The sequence below is a fragment of the Microcaecilia unicolor genome, chromosome 7, assembly GCF_901765095.1.
Source record: "Microcaecilia unicolor chromosome 7, aMicUni1.1, whole genome shotgun sequence".
NCBI lineage: Eukaryota > Metazoa > Chordata > Amphibia > Gymnophiona > Siphonopidae > Microcaecilia > Microcaecilia unicolor.
The window spans coordinates 235,966,692-235,981,024 of NC_044037.1; the positions used below are offsets into that span (position 1 = coordinate 235,966,692).

General features: G+C 39.2%; 1 protein-coding gene across 1 annotated transcript in view; it reads left to right on the plus strand.

Annotated features, from left to right (window-relative positions):
- The window catches only part of LOC115474187 (sodium channel protein type 2 subunit alpha-like), a 335,664-nt gene that overhangs the window by 42,578 nt on the left and 278,753 nt on the right, over positions 1–14,333 (plus strand). Inside the window, 4 exon segments of the mRNA XM_030209540.1 lie at positions 971–1,099; positions 2,821–2,912; positions 6,681–6,953; positions 10,872–10,935. Of these exon segments, the coding sequence (XP_030065400.1) occupies positions 971–1,099; positions 2,821–2,912; positions 6,681–6,953; positions 10,872–10,935 (558 nt within the window).

A 14,333-nucleotide genomic window follows, 5' to 3' on the forward strand; every position in this document is an offset into this window, starting at 1 on the left:
GTCCTTTTACCAAGCTGTGGGAAAAAGTGTCCTGCGCTAGTGGCGGGGGCAGTTTTTCCCGCACGCCAGGGCCCTTTTTGCCACAGCGGGTAAAAAGACCCCAGACAAACATGGCCGTTGAGGTGGCAATAAGGGCTCCCATGCTAACCTGGTGGTAACCGGGCAGCGCACGGCAATGCCCAGTTACCACTGGTTTACCGCCGTGCAAGCCATTACCGTGGGTTTTCTTTTCCTCCTGGAAATGGTATGCGCTCGGGGCAGGACTACTGCCGGCGGCTGCATTGGGCCAGTGATACTTCCGGAAGAGCAAGTGATAAGCCTGCATTGGGCTTACAACTGCTCTGTATATGATCCACTATGTTTTCAAGTATATATATCCTTGATAATGTAGATGGTATGCTATCCAGTAGATTTCTCCATCATGAATAAGACATGTTTGATATATATGTTGTGAAATTTTACTTTCACATTTATGCGAATATCATATTGGTAGCTCACCATTGCCCTTCAATGGTCACTTATGCTCTGTGTATTCTATCCTTTGTTTTTTCTTTTGCACACAGGGATGGTTTGTGTTTACAGTTGCGGTACGGAGATGGGAAAGGGTGGTGGTGGGGGGAGGTGGACTTTATACAGCATTGAGCCTGTTATTTGGTTGTATGTATTTTAATTTGTTCAATAAACATTGCTTAATCATAAATATAAAGGGGGGAAGGGTGGGATGGAATTCGATGGGTTAATGGCTGTTCTATGTCTTATTATAGGGGCCTATAAGAGCCAAAGCCCTCTACTTTGTTTAGCTTCTTTGTTTGTATATTGCAGTTAGGAAGCCAAGACTGAATTGTACACATTTTTTTCTTTTTCTACCTATATTGCTGTTATTGTTCATATTTGTATAATTCAACAACAAGATTTGAGCATGTTGTGAACTTTTATATCCAGTAACATTCTGTTGGACACTGTTCTTCAGGTACACATTCACTGGAATTTATACATTTGAATCTCTTATAAAAATTCTTGCAAGGGGCTTCTGCTTAGAGCCATTTACTTTTCTTCGTGATCCATGGAACTGGCTTGATTTTAGTGTCATTATGATGGCGTGAGTATTACATCGTAAAATTATTCTATACATGTTTAGAGACAGGCAAATACTAGTACTTATTAGCATATTTCCTATAGGGTTTTTTTTAATGGGGTGGGTTGTTAATGTAATACAGCGTTAGTGAAGGATGTGTTGAAGACAGCTGAACCCAATAGCCTGGTGTCTCTGGTCAGCAAAATTTAATATTCTGATAGGTTGTAAAGGGGTCCTCCACTTCTGTTTTGGGGTTGTAACCAAAAACCCCATTCAGGGCACAGGGTTGTGGTGCAGCACCACACCTTAATCCGGACTCAGTTCAAACACAACGTTTTAATGCAGACCCAGTTCCACATAACATAATCAACAAACCATATAAAAACACTTTCAGTTCTTTAGTTCAATTCAAGTTCTTCAGCTCACAAACGTAAGTAAAGCTCAGTTCGATAACTTAAGTAAAATTCATTTCAAAAGCTCAAGTAAAAATAAAAACATGAGCACTTCATCTTTCCTCCTGTAGTACTCCAGCAGCCCTGCAGCAAGCAGGGCTAACAGTTCACCTCTCACTCCACAGTAACAAACTCCTGTAGCCTCCCACAACTGCCTTTAAGTGCTGGAAAGGTTAGCTTTTGTATTTTCCCAGTCCATGCTGGCTTGCTCCTCTAAGCAAGGAAGTTCTGGAGGCAGGTCCTTTTCCTCTTCCAAATACTCCATAGGTTCAGTTAGCTCTCCACAGACTTTCTCCTCTCCCACACTTTTGAGAGCTTTCAGGAAATCACAGCTGGGAGGAATGATATATTGATTCTGCAACCACGGAAATTGGGCTTCTTCACTGCTGCTCCCTCTGCTGGTAGCTGGAGTAACTGGCTCCCATTTCCTGGAGTTGCTTCCATTCTTGCAAATATTAGAGGTCCCTTCCATGTTTTTGGGTCCACCCCTCTCTTTCAGTCTTCCAAGGGAATGTGGGTATGGTAGTTCTCGGGTTGGCTGCTTCTGTCTATGGTCATGTTTACCTGCCTTATCACAAGGTGCTGATGTGTTCAGACATTCCATAAGTTCTGCATGGGAATAGAGGCTTCCATGAACCTCATACATTCTTTTACCTGCATGTAACTTTTCAATGGACATGACTGAATACCACTTGTCCACTATATAAACACATTGGAAAGCAGAATGCATTTATTTATTTGCATGTATTTATAGCTTGAGTCCTAAAATGCTTGTTCATTACAAGTAGCAAAGTATAAACTTAAACAGTACATTTCATAAAATAACAAAAATCAAGAATTTTCTTGATGTATACATGTACTGTATAGAGCAAAATGCTGCTAAATATTTTGTATGGAGAGTAACATATTATAGTATATTTTATTTTATTATCAAGGAAATCTGTATGAAGACAGTATAGTGCATCAATGATTGCCATTATGATCAAAAGAAATTTATTTTACATCTTTTTCCTGTTTTCTAGTAAAAAAAAACAAACAAACCCTGTGCTGATTTCCTTCAAGCTTTCACAGGGTTTTAAAATGAATTTGACAAAAATATTCAGTGTAAATTTAGATCAAAAGTATAAATTTAATTTCCTGATCATGCATGAAACTGAAGTAGAAAATATACCCCCCCCCCTTTTAATTATGTGAATCACCTGTGCATATCACCAAAAAGGGTCTTGATGAACAACCAGCACTAGTAAAATCAGCTGTGCCTAGATTCTCAATAACTGTGATTTAATTCTACAGGTATGTAACAGAATTTGTAAACCTAGGCAATGTTTCAGCTCTTCGAACTTTCAGAGTATTGAGAGCTTTGAAAACTATTTCTGTAATCCCAGGTAAGAAGTAGTCACTGTAAGGCGTTAGGTCCCTTGTACATCCAACTGTTTCTTTGTGTCCTGTCATTGTGTTTGTGTGTGAACTCCCCTATTACAGATATGTGACAGAGTTTGTGGACCTGGGCAATGTCTCAGCGTTAAGAACATTCAGAGTTCTCCGAGCTTTGAAAACAATATCAGTCATTCCAGGTGAGAACTAATGTAGGTTAAACACTCAGGCTGAATTTTGTTCCATCGAAGCTGAGATCCCATCTTCGTGACATAAGCCTTGTTGCTTGCCACTCATGTTGCAAACAAAAAGCAGGAATCATTAGATTCTACATGACTGAAGAACAGTTTGATTCTTTGCTTTTTAACATGAAGCTTCTTTTTCTTTTTTGAAATCAGCCTTGGAGTTTAACAGATCTTTGCATGAGGCATTGCAATATCCAGCCTATGCGATTTGCATCTTATGATGTCAAGTTCATATTTCCGTTTCAGCCCAAAATAGTAATCCTCAGGTTTACTCATTGATCTGAATTTTACCAATATGGGACAAATGTATGAAGGGATTGCTTCCACTTTGTGCGTGTGGGAGAAATGTTTTTCACATCTGGCCCAGTAAAGGGATCTAGATTACATTTTAATGTGAAAATGACAATCAGATGAAAAAAAGTGATTTACTTACAAAGATACAAGCAAAAATAAAAACACGAACCTTGCACGAGGGTTTATTGTTAAGATTTTCTTCTTTAAATTGTTGTAGTTTTCTAACATCTTGTACTTAAAGTACGTCAAATATGATTTAAAAAAATATTTGAATCTAGTGCAGATTGTTATAAAACTGCCAAGAGGAAATGTTTGGGCAAGAAGCAGTTATAATAAGATGGAAATAAAAGTGCTGCTTTATGTAGGTTTTACATGTAGCATGAAAACAAGCAATGACTTGTTTTTTCCACAAAACAAGTGTTTTGGAATGTGTATCATTCATATCCATTCAGTTACAAACTGGCAAGAAATTTCACTTTTTTTTTTCAAGCTGTTGACTGTTCATTAAACTGTACTGTTCAATGACCATTAAATGAGTTCTGTGGGCTTCTGCATGGGATCTTCACTTTTAGACTGTTTTATAATATATTGGGTCTTATATACTACAGTATTTTCTCCGTATGGGGCCTATTCAGTCAAACATGTGACCTGGGTATAGGCCAGGGGTGGGCAACCTTGGTCTTTGAGGGCTGCAACCCAGTTAGGTTTTCAGGATTGCCCTAATGAATATGCGTGAGATCTCTTTGCATGCACTTCCTCCATTGTATGCAAATAGATCTCATGCATATTCATTGGAGAAATCCTGAAGACCTGGCTGGAATGTGGCCCAGGAGGACCTCGGTTGCCCACCACTAGACATATTTGAGGGAGGAGTTTAGGTAGAGCTTGGAATGAGTCATGAAGTATGCATGTAGGTTATAAAATATACACCTACTTGTGTACTTCAAAGGCATGCAGTAGATATAAATGTTTTTGCATATTTCATAAAATATGCACATGAACTGCGACTCTACCCACATACCCAAAACCCAGCCATGAAAATATCTACATCCAACTCATGTAAAAGTACATGCATTATAATTTTATAAGAGACCTTACACATAGTACATAAAACAGGGTTTCCACACAAAAAAATCCTTTATGAAATTGCCCTTTTAATGAGCATAGTAAAATAACCTCATTTTGTATTTGTTCACACTGGAGTCGGCGAACGCCTCTCCAATACTATGTAAGCCACATTGAGCCTGCAAATAGGTGGGAAAATGTGGGATACAAATGTAACAAATAAATAAAATAATAATGGTCTATGGACTTTTCCTTTAGGAAGCCATCCAAACCTTTTTTAAACCCTGCTAAGCTAACAACCTTTACCACATTCTCTGGCAATGAATTCCAGAGTTTAATTACATGTTGAGTGAAAAAACATTTTCTCCGAGTCGTATTAAATTTATTACTTTGTAGCTTCATCGCATGCCCCCTAGTCCTAGTATTTTTGGAAAGAGTAAACAAATAATTTAATATGCATTAACTTTTTTTTTATTAAACTCAATATGTGAATTAAATGGAAAAAAAGTCCAAAAATTGGAAAATTTCTGAAAATTCTGAACGCTTTTTGACTTTGCACATCCCAACTAGTGGTATGTAGAAACTCTTGCGCTAAGTGGTTCAAAATGAAAGAGATAGATAGCAAGGGTGTTCTACCCCAGTCACAATGCACAAGAGGCCTCTGAAGCCTAATGTCTTCCCGCCCCTTCTTTCTCCTTCCAGTGCCCAAAGTAAGAGGGCTCCAAGCCCTGATCTCTCCTGTGTATCCAGCACTATGGACAAGGATTTTCTAAGATCCAGACCTCTTTATTACCTGTCCTGCAGTAACATGGTCTGAGTGTGATTCCCCCTTATCTCCCTGAAGCTATGAATAAGGGATCTCCATGTTCTGACATCACACTTCCATTCATCAGTACCTGTAGTAAAAGGTTTCTGAACCATGGTTTCCCATTCATGTTTACCTGGACCCTTGAAAAGGTGTCCCTGATGCCCTGATACCCTTTCACCTCTCTGGATTTATGAAGAAGGGATCTTTGTGTCCTCATCCCCCACTTATTGAGCCCATGAAGAAGTGGAGATTGAACTCTATATCACCCTTTGCTTCCTACAGAAGGTCCCACCCATATTCTACTCATTTGATGATGGACAGGTGAACACTGAGGGAGGAGAGAGCTATACTGTTGCATCATTGCTAATAATTTTAAATATAACTCCATCTAAGATTGTTCTGTTCCAAGGCAGATGTTAAATTACTGGTGTTAATGAGCTCACAATAAATAGATTGTGAAAAGAGCATAGCACGCATATGTTACGGCCTCATTTTATGTGTGATGCTTCCTCAGTCCTATTTGGGTACATATTACATTTAGACCATAAATGCTAATGTATCAAGGGACCATATATCATCTTAAAACCCAATTTTTGCATTGGACATCTAGATAGGAGCTAGAATACCCATGTTGGACCATGTAAAGTTTCCTGAGCACTTTGAGGCTTCCTTATACATGTTTTTAAAAAAGGCTCTATGCATTTTGTAAAATACCTGAGCAATCTTGAATATCCCAGCCTGGTCATCCCTTTTCTGACCTAGCCGTCTTATGCAAAATAGGGGTTTATGCATAGAAGTGTCTGCAGTTACCTGGATAAATGCCAAATTTAAGAAAACCAAATGTCCAGGAAGAATCATTTAAGGATCCAAGCAAAGAAACCTCTTTTTTTTTTTTTAAGTTTTGAGGTGAGCATTGTAGCCCCTTCAGTCACTGTTGCAAAACCCAGGTCCAAACAATTAGCTGACACGTATGCCTCCTTATAGCAGGTGTAAATCCTGACAGACAGAATTTTAAAAGTATTTGTGTATTGGCATTGTAAAATCAGAAATACATGGATACTTTTCAGACCCATCTAACAACAAACCACCTTAAACTGTACATGATACAGATCTATACACATAAATAATGATTTCTAAAATATCTGTTTACACATATAAATGCTGTGCAAGCCATCTAAAATGACCTGTTCAAGGTGTAAGTTAAGGTTGTTTTGGACAGTGCACTATTATTAGCAAGTCTTCATTGTTCAGGATAAAAGTTTAATTGAATAGGCCCTTTGTGTCTATGGAAAAAAATACTTAGTACATAGACCATATTGAGTTCTAATGTTACCTTTAAAACTAACAAATGTTACTTATTTTTCCAGGCTTGAAGACTATTGTGGGAGCCCTCATTCAGTCCGTGAAGAAGCTCTCGGATGTTATGATTCTGACTGTGTTTTGTCTGAGTGTATTTGCACTGATAGGGCTGCAGCTGTTCATGGGCCACTTGAGGAATAAATGTCTGCAGTGGCCTCCAGATGACTCTGCTTATGAACTTAACATCACTACCTATTTCAACAATTCAGTTGGTGAAAATGGTACATTTGTAAACTTAACCAGTCTCTCATTTAATTGGAATGAGTACGTCAGCGATGAAAGTAAGAACCATCAATTTACTATTTTACTCTATATTCATAAGTACATAAGTGTTGCCATACTGGGACAGACCGAAGGTCCATCAAGCCCAGTATCCTGTTTCCAACAGTGGCCAATCCAGGTCACAAGTACCTGGCAAGTTCCCCCAAAAAATGGGGAATAAGAATTTGTCGTACTCAGTTAGACTGATGGTCCGTCTAAACCAGTGTATTGCTTCAAAAGTACATGAGGAATCTCAAAGAGTAGCCAGATTCAATGCTATCAAATCCAGAAATAAGTAGTGGCTTTCCCTGTGGCTTCTTTAATAGCAGTTTGTGGATTTTTCCTCCAGGAACTTGTCCAAATCTTTTTTAAACCCAGTTACTCTTACTCTATTTACCACATCCTCTGGCAAGTTAAGCAAACAGCGCTTAACTATTTGTTGAGGGGCCCTTTTACAAAGCGGCGGTAAGCCCAACGTGGGCTTAGCACACGCTAAATTGGAACGGCTGCCAGCAGTAGTTCTGGCTCAAGCATGTGCCATTTCCGGCACGCTGGAAATATTGTTTTTTTTCTAGCGTGGTGCATGCTGCCCAGTTACTGTGGGAGGTGGCGGGAAGTGCTCCCTGCTGCATGGCCACGCGGTAAGAGTTAACTTACCGCATGGCCATTTTGTTTTTTGGGCTTTTTACCTACTGCGGTAAAAAGGACCCTGGTGCATGGGAAAAACGGACCCCACCACTTACACAGGGCCCTTTTTCCCGCAACTTAGCAAAAGGATGAACAGACATTTTCTTCTATTTGTTTTAAGAGTATTACTGTGTAGCTTCTTGGACTCTCCCCTAGTTTCTGTACTTTTTGAAAGAGTGAATAATCGATTTACATTTACTCATTCTACTCCACTCGGGTTTTGTAGACTTTTATCATATCCCCCCTCAGCTGTCTCAGCCTTTCCTCATTATGAGAGGAGTTACATCCCCTTAATCATTTTGATCGCCCTTCAATGAAACTTTTCTAATTGGGTTATATCTTTTTAAGATAGGGTGACTAGAATTGCACGCAGTACTCAAGGTGAGGTTGCAACATGGAGCAATAAAGAGGAATTATAACATTCTTTGTCTTATTTTTTATTCTTTTCTTAATAAATTCCTAACATTGTTTACTCGGTGGTGGTGAAAAAAACAAACAGAATGTCAGTATGTTACTTTTCTGATTAACATCAGGAACTAACTGAATTTGTCTTGATTTGGATATTTGGGCTGGTGAATGGATACTTTTTGGCTAGACATAGAAATTTCAGACAAAAGGAGGCATCACCAGGGGTGTTCTGGCACATAGCAACAAAATTCAACCTCTATCTGGTTAGCATTATCCAGGTATCTCAATTGTATTTAGAGCAGACCTAAAGTAGATATGCAAAGAGATCCAACTGTCTTTGACCCTCTATGTTCAGTGGTGTCAAGTTAGCCAAATATCTTGCTGAATATCCAGATAAAGATAATCACATACTATCAGAGTATGCATAACCAGCTGTAATGCCACGGAATAATTCCTTCCATATGTAGTAGCAAAACTGATTCAGAAACAGATACTGCCCTTTACTGTATATGGCCTCATAATCCAAAGTGCAAAAAGCTGGCCAGTACCTAGTTAAATTTTGATATATGATCAAAATTTATATGGCTATCTTGAGGTTGGGCCAGTGGTATTCTAGGGACCAGTCTTGCAGTTGTACAGTTAGCTGTGAAATTAGCCACTGTCATTATAACTTATCCGGATTAGACCACAGAAATAGCAGTGATGTTTAATATAAGGGGTGATTTTATAAATCTTTTTTTTTTGGGTGGCTAAATCCTCTTTCCCTGCAGAAAAAGACTTTTATATATTTACCTCAGATATGTGCATAAAAGCAGGCACAGAGAATATTCATGCTTGATTTTATGTGACTCAAGTTTAGACATGATCATGGGAAGAGTTTGGACCGAACATAGGTGTTGTGACATGCAAACATATTTTACAAATAATAATCATAATAAATAATAATAAACATTTTGTATACCATCTAATCACACTGAGCTCAAGATGGTTTCCAAATTATACATACAACTCTCGAGCAGGTGTCCATGTGCACAGTTGCAGGGATTTTTTTGAGGGGGTACTTGGGGGTACTGAGTACTGGCACCTTTTCCATTGTCTGCTAAAATTGACCCATGGTCCCCAAGGTTTAATGAAAGAGCTCAGGCCTTACACACCAATTCTGCCTTGTCATAGTTTCTGTGACTGGTTGCAAGGGGCCTGGCAATTGTGGGGTGGGTCCCTCAGTGATCACCTCACCCCTGAAGGGTGGCCTGGCATTTGAGTACCGACACCTTTTTTGCTAGAAAAAATGCACTGAGGTGCCAATGAATTTTTATAAAACAGCTCACTTCATGGGCTTCATAACTGGGCAACCTGTTATAAAATTATGCTGGCATATTCAGTGGTCTGACTTGGATGGGTGTCTTGGCTCACATTCTGTATAAAGATAGATGTCATTTTTTTTAATTGAAGTTTTCAAATTTTAATGCTACAAGGCATTATGGAAAAGAGAAGATAAGTTACTAGTATAAATAAAAGAAATTACTTTCAAGAAACAAATATACTCAAAATCCCTGTAGTCCACATAAATGCTGGGAGAGGAAAAAAGAAATTATAACAATATCAATTAACAATTCCAAATCCCAAACTATTATCCCAACATAATTAGACAACAACTAGCAATTGTATATCAGTTCTATAACCCTAAACTAAAGTTTCATTCAATAACAATCATTAAGATGAAACTTTTAAAAGAAGATAGATGTAAATTGTTTATGTTTATCTTAAGCAGTCACCAGATTATTGAATACCAGCACCACAATAATTTTATTTTCAGTTAAGTAAAATTTCATCCCCTTTTTAACTCATCAAACATTTTTAACTTTTGAGCTCACATTTCATACAAGGTTGTTGATTTTTTTTCTGGTAATAATTAGTAGTTTGGCAATTTTATAACTGGGTGCCTAGTTTAAGGCGGCCAGAACACACCTAGGGTTCTTGTAAATGCCCATATATAGATGGTAGAAAGAATGTACATAATTTATATGGTTGATGTTTGCTTTTTCCAACTCCGCCCATGTGCAATAGCCACAGTAAAAGTATACACCATGCAAACAAGATACATACAGTGGTCGGTATTCTGGAAGAGGTCGTTTATGCTCATATATACCCACTTAGGCAAGTAAATTATTAAAATACTGCCATTTGTGTGGTGTTCTTGCCGCCTAAAACTAGACAACTCCTTATAAAAATACCCCATAAATGTCTACTATATACTCAAGTACTATAGGTTGTACCTTTTTAGTTCAATTTTGTATTTGCGTGTTCAGTATTTACTATGTATACAATCCCAACTAGACCAGGTATCATTATTGCATTGGTTGCCAGTGGAATTTTGCATTTGCTGTAAAGTTTTGACGCTTATTTATCTATCAGTGTATGCGAACGTTCCTTGGTATTTGTCTCAGGTATTACTGTTTATATCATCCTTGTTGTTGCTTAAGATCTGAGACAGATATGTAGTTGTCTATTGATAACCACCATTTCTGTGGCAGGTCCAGTTCTCTGGACCATTATTAATGTTGAGTGGTGGATTTCAACAGTTTAAGACATCTTTGAAAATGCATTTATTTATGCATGCCTTCATGATTGGATGTGTATGTATGGTGACAATTATGTAAAGTCTTTGTGATGGTTTTATGCAGCATGTTTTAATATGGAAACTGCCTAGGTTTTTAACATAAATCAAATGATTGAAGTGCATAATATTGATTTTTTAAAAATTTGCTTCAGGTACGCATAATACTGATATGGCTACGCCAGGTTATTTTTCTAACACATATTTGGTTGTTTTTCTAAAACAGGTCACTTTTATAAACTGGAAGGGCAAAGGGATGCTTTACTATGTGGTAATAGCTCAGATACAGGGTAAGAAAATTCTCAAACTTCCTAAATTTGAAATGTATAGAAAGAATTCCATAGCTAGATGTGTAAATTAATGTTGTGGTATGTACAATATGTGACAGAATAACATGTATCAATCAGTGGTAGACATCTGTTGTGCTGCATAAATGTTTTAAAATGTACTTTTCAGAAGGAAAGAAGGCTATTGACCGTGGTCTTCATCCCAGGCTCTGACACACACCCAGCCAGTCTGGTTTTCAATCTATCCACAATGCATATGCATGAGAAGATTTGCTTGCAGCGTCTCTGCTGTATGCAAATCTAACTCATGCATATTCAGTGTAAATAGCATGAAAATCCAGTTGGCTGGATGTGTCCTGAGAACTGGGGTTGAGAACCACAGGCATATGAAATCACCATATTCATTTGTTTGCTTGAGTTCATGCCCCTCTGCAGTTCCTTTTCTGTTGACTTTCTTATGGAAATAGAGAGGTCCTTTTACAAAGGCACACTGAAAAATGGCTTGCGGTAGTGTAGGCGCGGGTTTTGGGCATGCGCCGATCGATTCTTTAGCGCGCCTGCAAAAAAGGCCTTTTTTCATTTTTGCTGAAAATGGATTTGCAGCAAAATGAAAATTGCCATTTGTCCATTTTGGGTCTGAGACTTTACTGCCAGTCATTAACCTAGTGGTAAAGACTCACGTGGTAACCGGACAGTAATGACCTACATGCGCCAAATGCCATATTTTTCAGATGCGCATATCGGACACGTGCCAAAAATGAAATTACTGCAAGAGCCACACAGTAGTCAGGTGGTAAGTCCATTTTGGCGCGCGTAGACACATGCGCGGCTTAGTAAAAGGACCCCAGAGGTTTGAGAATGTCATGGCGGGGTGGGGGTGGGGGGAAGATTCTCTGTATGTTTTTTTTTTCCATCCACACTTCCATGTGCCTGCTGGAAAGTAAGCTAGATTAGTTGTGGATGGGGCTTTTTATTATTAAGATACATACTGTAACACAAGGTACTGAAGGCCCCTTTTATCAAGCTGCGGAAAAAGGGGGCCTGTGCTGATGTCGGCGCGTGTTTTTTACGTCTGCCAAGGCCCCCTTTTACTGCAGCGGGTAAAATGGAAGTCTCTCTTTCCTGCAGGAAATGGCTGTATTGCAAGTAAAGCACTTGCCGCACGGTCATTTTTTTTTGGGGGGGAGCCCTTATTGCCACCCATTGAGGTGGTGGTAGGGGCTCCTGTGCTAACCCAGCAGTATGTGCTTTCCGATTACCGCCGGGTACATTCCAGTTCTCCAAAAATATATTTTTGTAGCGCCAGATATGACGGCGCACTAGGGATGGGAAGTACCGCCAGGCTGCTGTGGTAGCCCGGTGGTATGTTTAGCGAGCGGTAAGTCCACGTTGGGCTTACCGCCGCTTAGTAAAAAGGGCTGTAAGTTAATTTAAGTATGTTGATGACTGGGATAGAAAGCTTCCAATAGATAATCATTTGAAATATTTCAAGTATGATCTTTTACTATTTGGAGTCTAGTTGTTACTGTCAGTCATAATGACTGTTCTGCTCTATGCCACGTACTGATACTGAGATCAGTTCACCCTGTATACAATTTCTTAAGAAAGTGCATTTGTTAGAGTGCATTCAGTTCATTAATACACCTTAAAAAATGAGAGTTTGATATTCATAGCAATGTCTTCTGGCCATTTAAATCACTTGTGTGGTGCTATCTGAGGTATTCAACGGCACTTAACTGGATAGTGCCACTGAATATCCCCTCGAACTGCCTGTTCTGAAACTGCCCAGTTTGTGGCTGGTCCGGGGGAACAACAGACTGAAAATCGCTGCTAACCAGCTAAGTGAGGGGCCCTTTTACAAAGGCGTGCCAACAACTGGCCTGCGGCAGTGTAGGCATATGTTTTTGGCACATACTGGACCCTTATTATACTGTGTCTGGAAAAAAGGGATTATTTTAATGGGCCAGAAAATGGACGCGTGGTAAAATGAAAACCAACACATATCTATTTTTGACCCGAGACCTTACCACCACCCATTGACTTAATGGTAGGTCTCACGCGCTACCCAAGCGGTAAGTATGCAGCGCGCGCCAACTGCCGTTTACAGCCAGGTAGGCACCTCGCGGTAGAAAATAGAAAATATTTTCTACCACATGTTTTTGGAGCCTGCCAAATTCGGAATTACTGCCCTGTGCACGAGGTAGCTGGGTGGTAATGCCGATTTGCGCATACAGGATGCGCATAGGCCCTTACACACCTTTTAAAGGGACCCTAACTACATAAAGTTAGAACAACAAAACAACTGTCCTAACTTTATGTGTCATTAACAGGACACCGGCTGACTATCAGCTGGTACCTGGTTAACTTCCAGGTCAGCGGTCATACCCAGGTATTCAGTGCTGGGAGCCACGCATGCCCTGACATTGAATATTGGGGACACAGCCACATATAAAGCAACAGTCAAAACAAACAACTGATTGTAGGAGAATGTATAATGGCGAAGTGATCAAGATGTAAAAGCAGCATTTGCCTGGATTTGGAAATGGCTAAAGAAGGAGTATGATGCTGCTCCGATTTAGGAATCCTGTTTTAAACAAATGATGCAGCAAGGTTGAAAGAGCAGAAACAGGAGTTTGCCGTGAAGGATGGGCATAAATAAGAGTGTCTTTTCAGATGAATGGAGTTCATGAGGAAGTTTTTAGGGAGAGAGAAGATAAGAAATGAGGAGCTGCAGAGTGAATACATTTGTAGGTGAGCAATAGAAGTTTGGATTGTATGCATAAGCAGATGGGAAGCCAGCGTAATGATTTGAGGAGAGGCGTGACAGTGCCAGAGGAAGATAAGTCATGCAGTGACATTTTAAACAGATTGCAATAGGAAAGGATGACTTTGGGAAAATTTGTGAGCTGTAGTACTTTTAAGCGAGAGGTGGTGAGAAAGTAGATACTGTGATGGTATCATAATCAGAAAGAAAAGATTGAATTTTTGTCAGTGTTAAAAAAGAAGAAATGATGAGTTTTAAAAGTGTTCTGGATTTATGTAGAGAAAGAGAGAGAGTTATCAAGGTCACTCCAAGGTTATGAGTCAAGGAAACCAGAAGGATGAGTGCTTTTGCAGAGACGGAAAAGAAGGGAAACAGGGAAGTGGATTTGGGGGAAGATAAGGAGTTCCATCTTAGGAGCATTAAGTTTAAGGTGATATTGGGACATCTAGGCAGAAATGTCGAACAAGCAGCCTGAGATTTGGAACTGGATTTCTTGGTGAAATTGCTGGTGTAGATCCTGTGAATTAAAGTACATTAAGTTGATTGAGTGGTTAAAAAGTTACAACATGCGTTAAAACTTTATTAACATGAATGTGTGAAATGAACCCATAAGGTCCCACATTTGGGTAAAAAGATC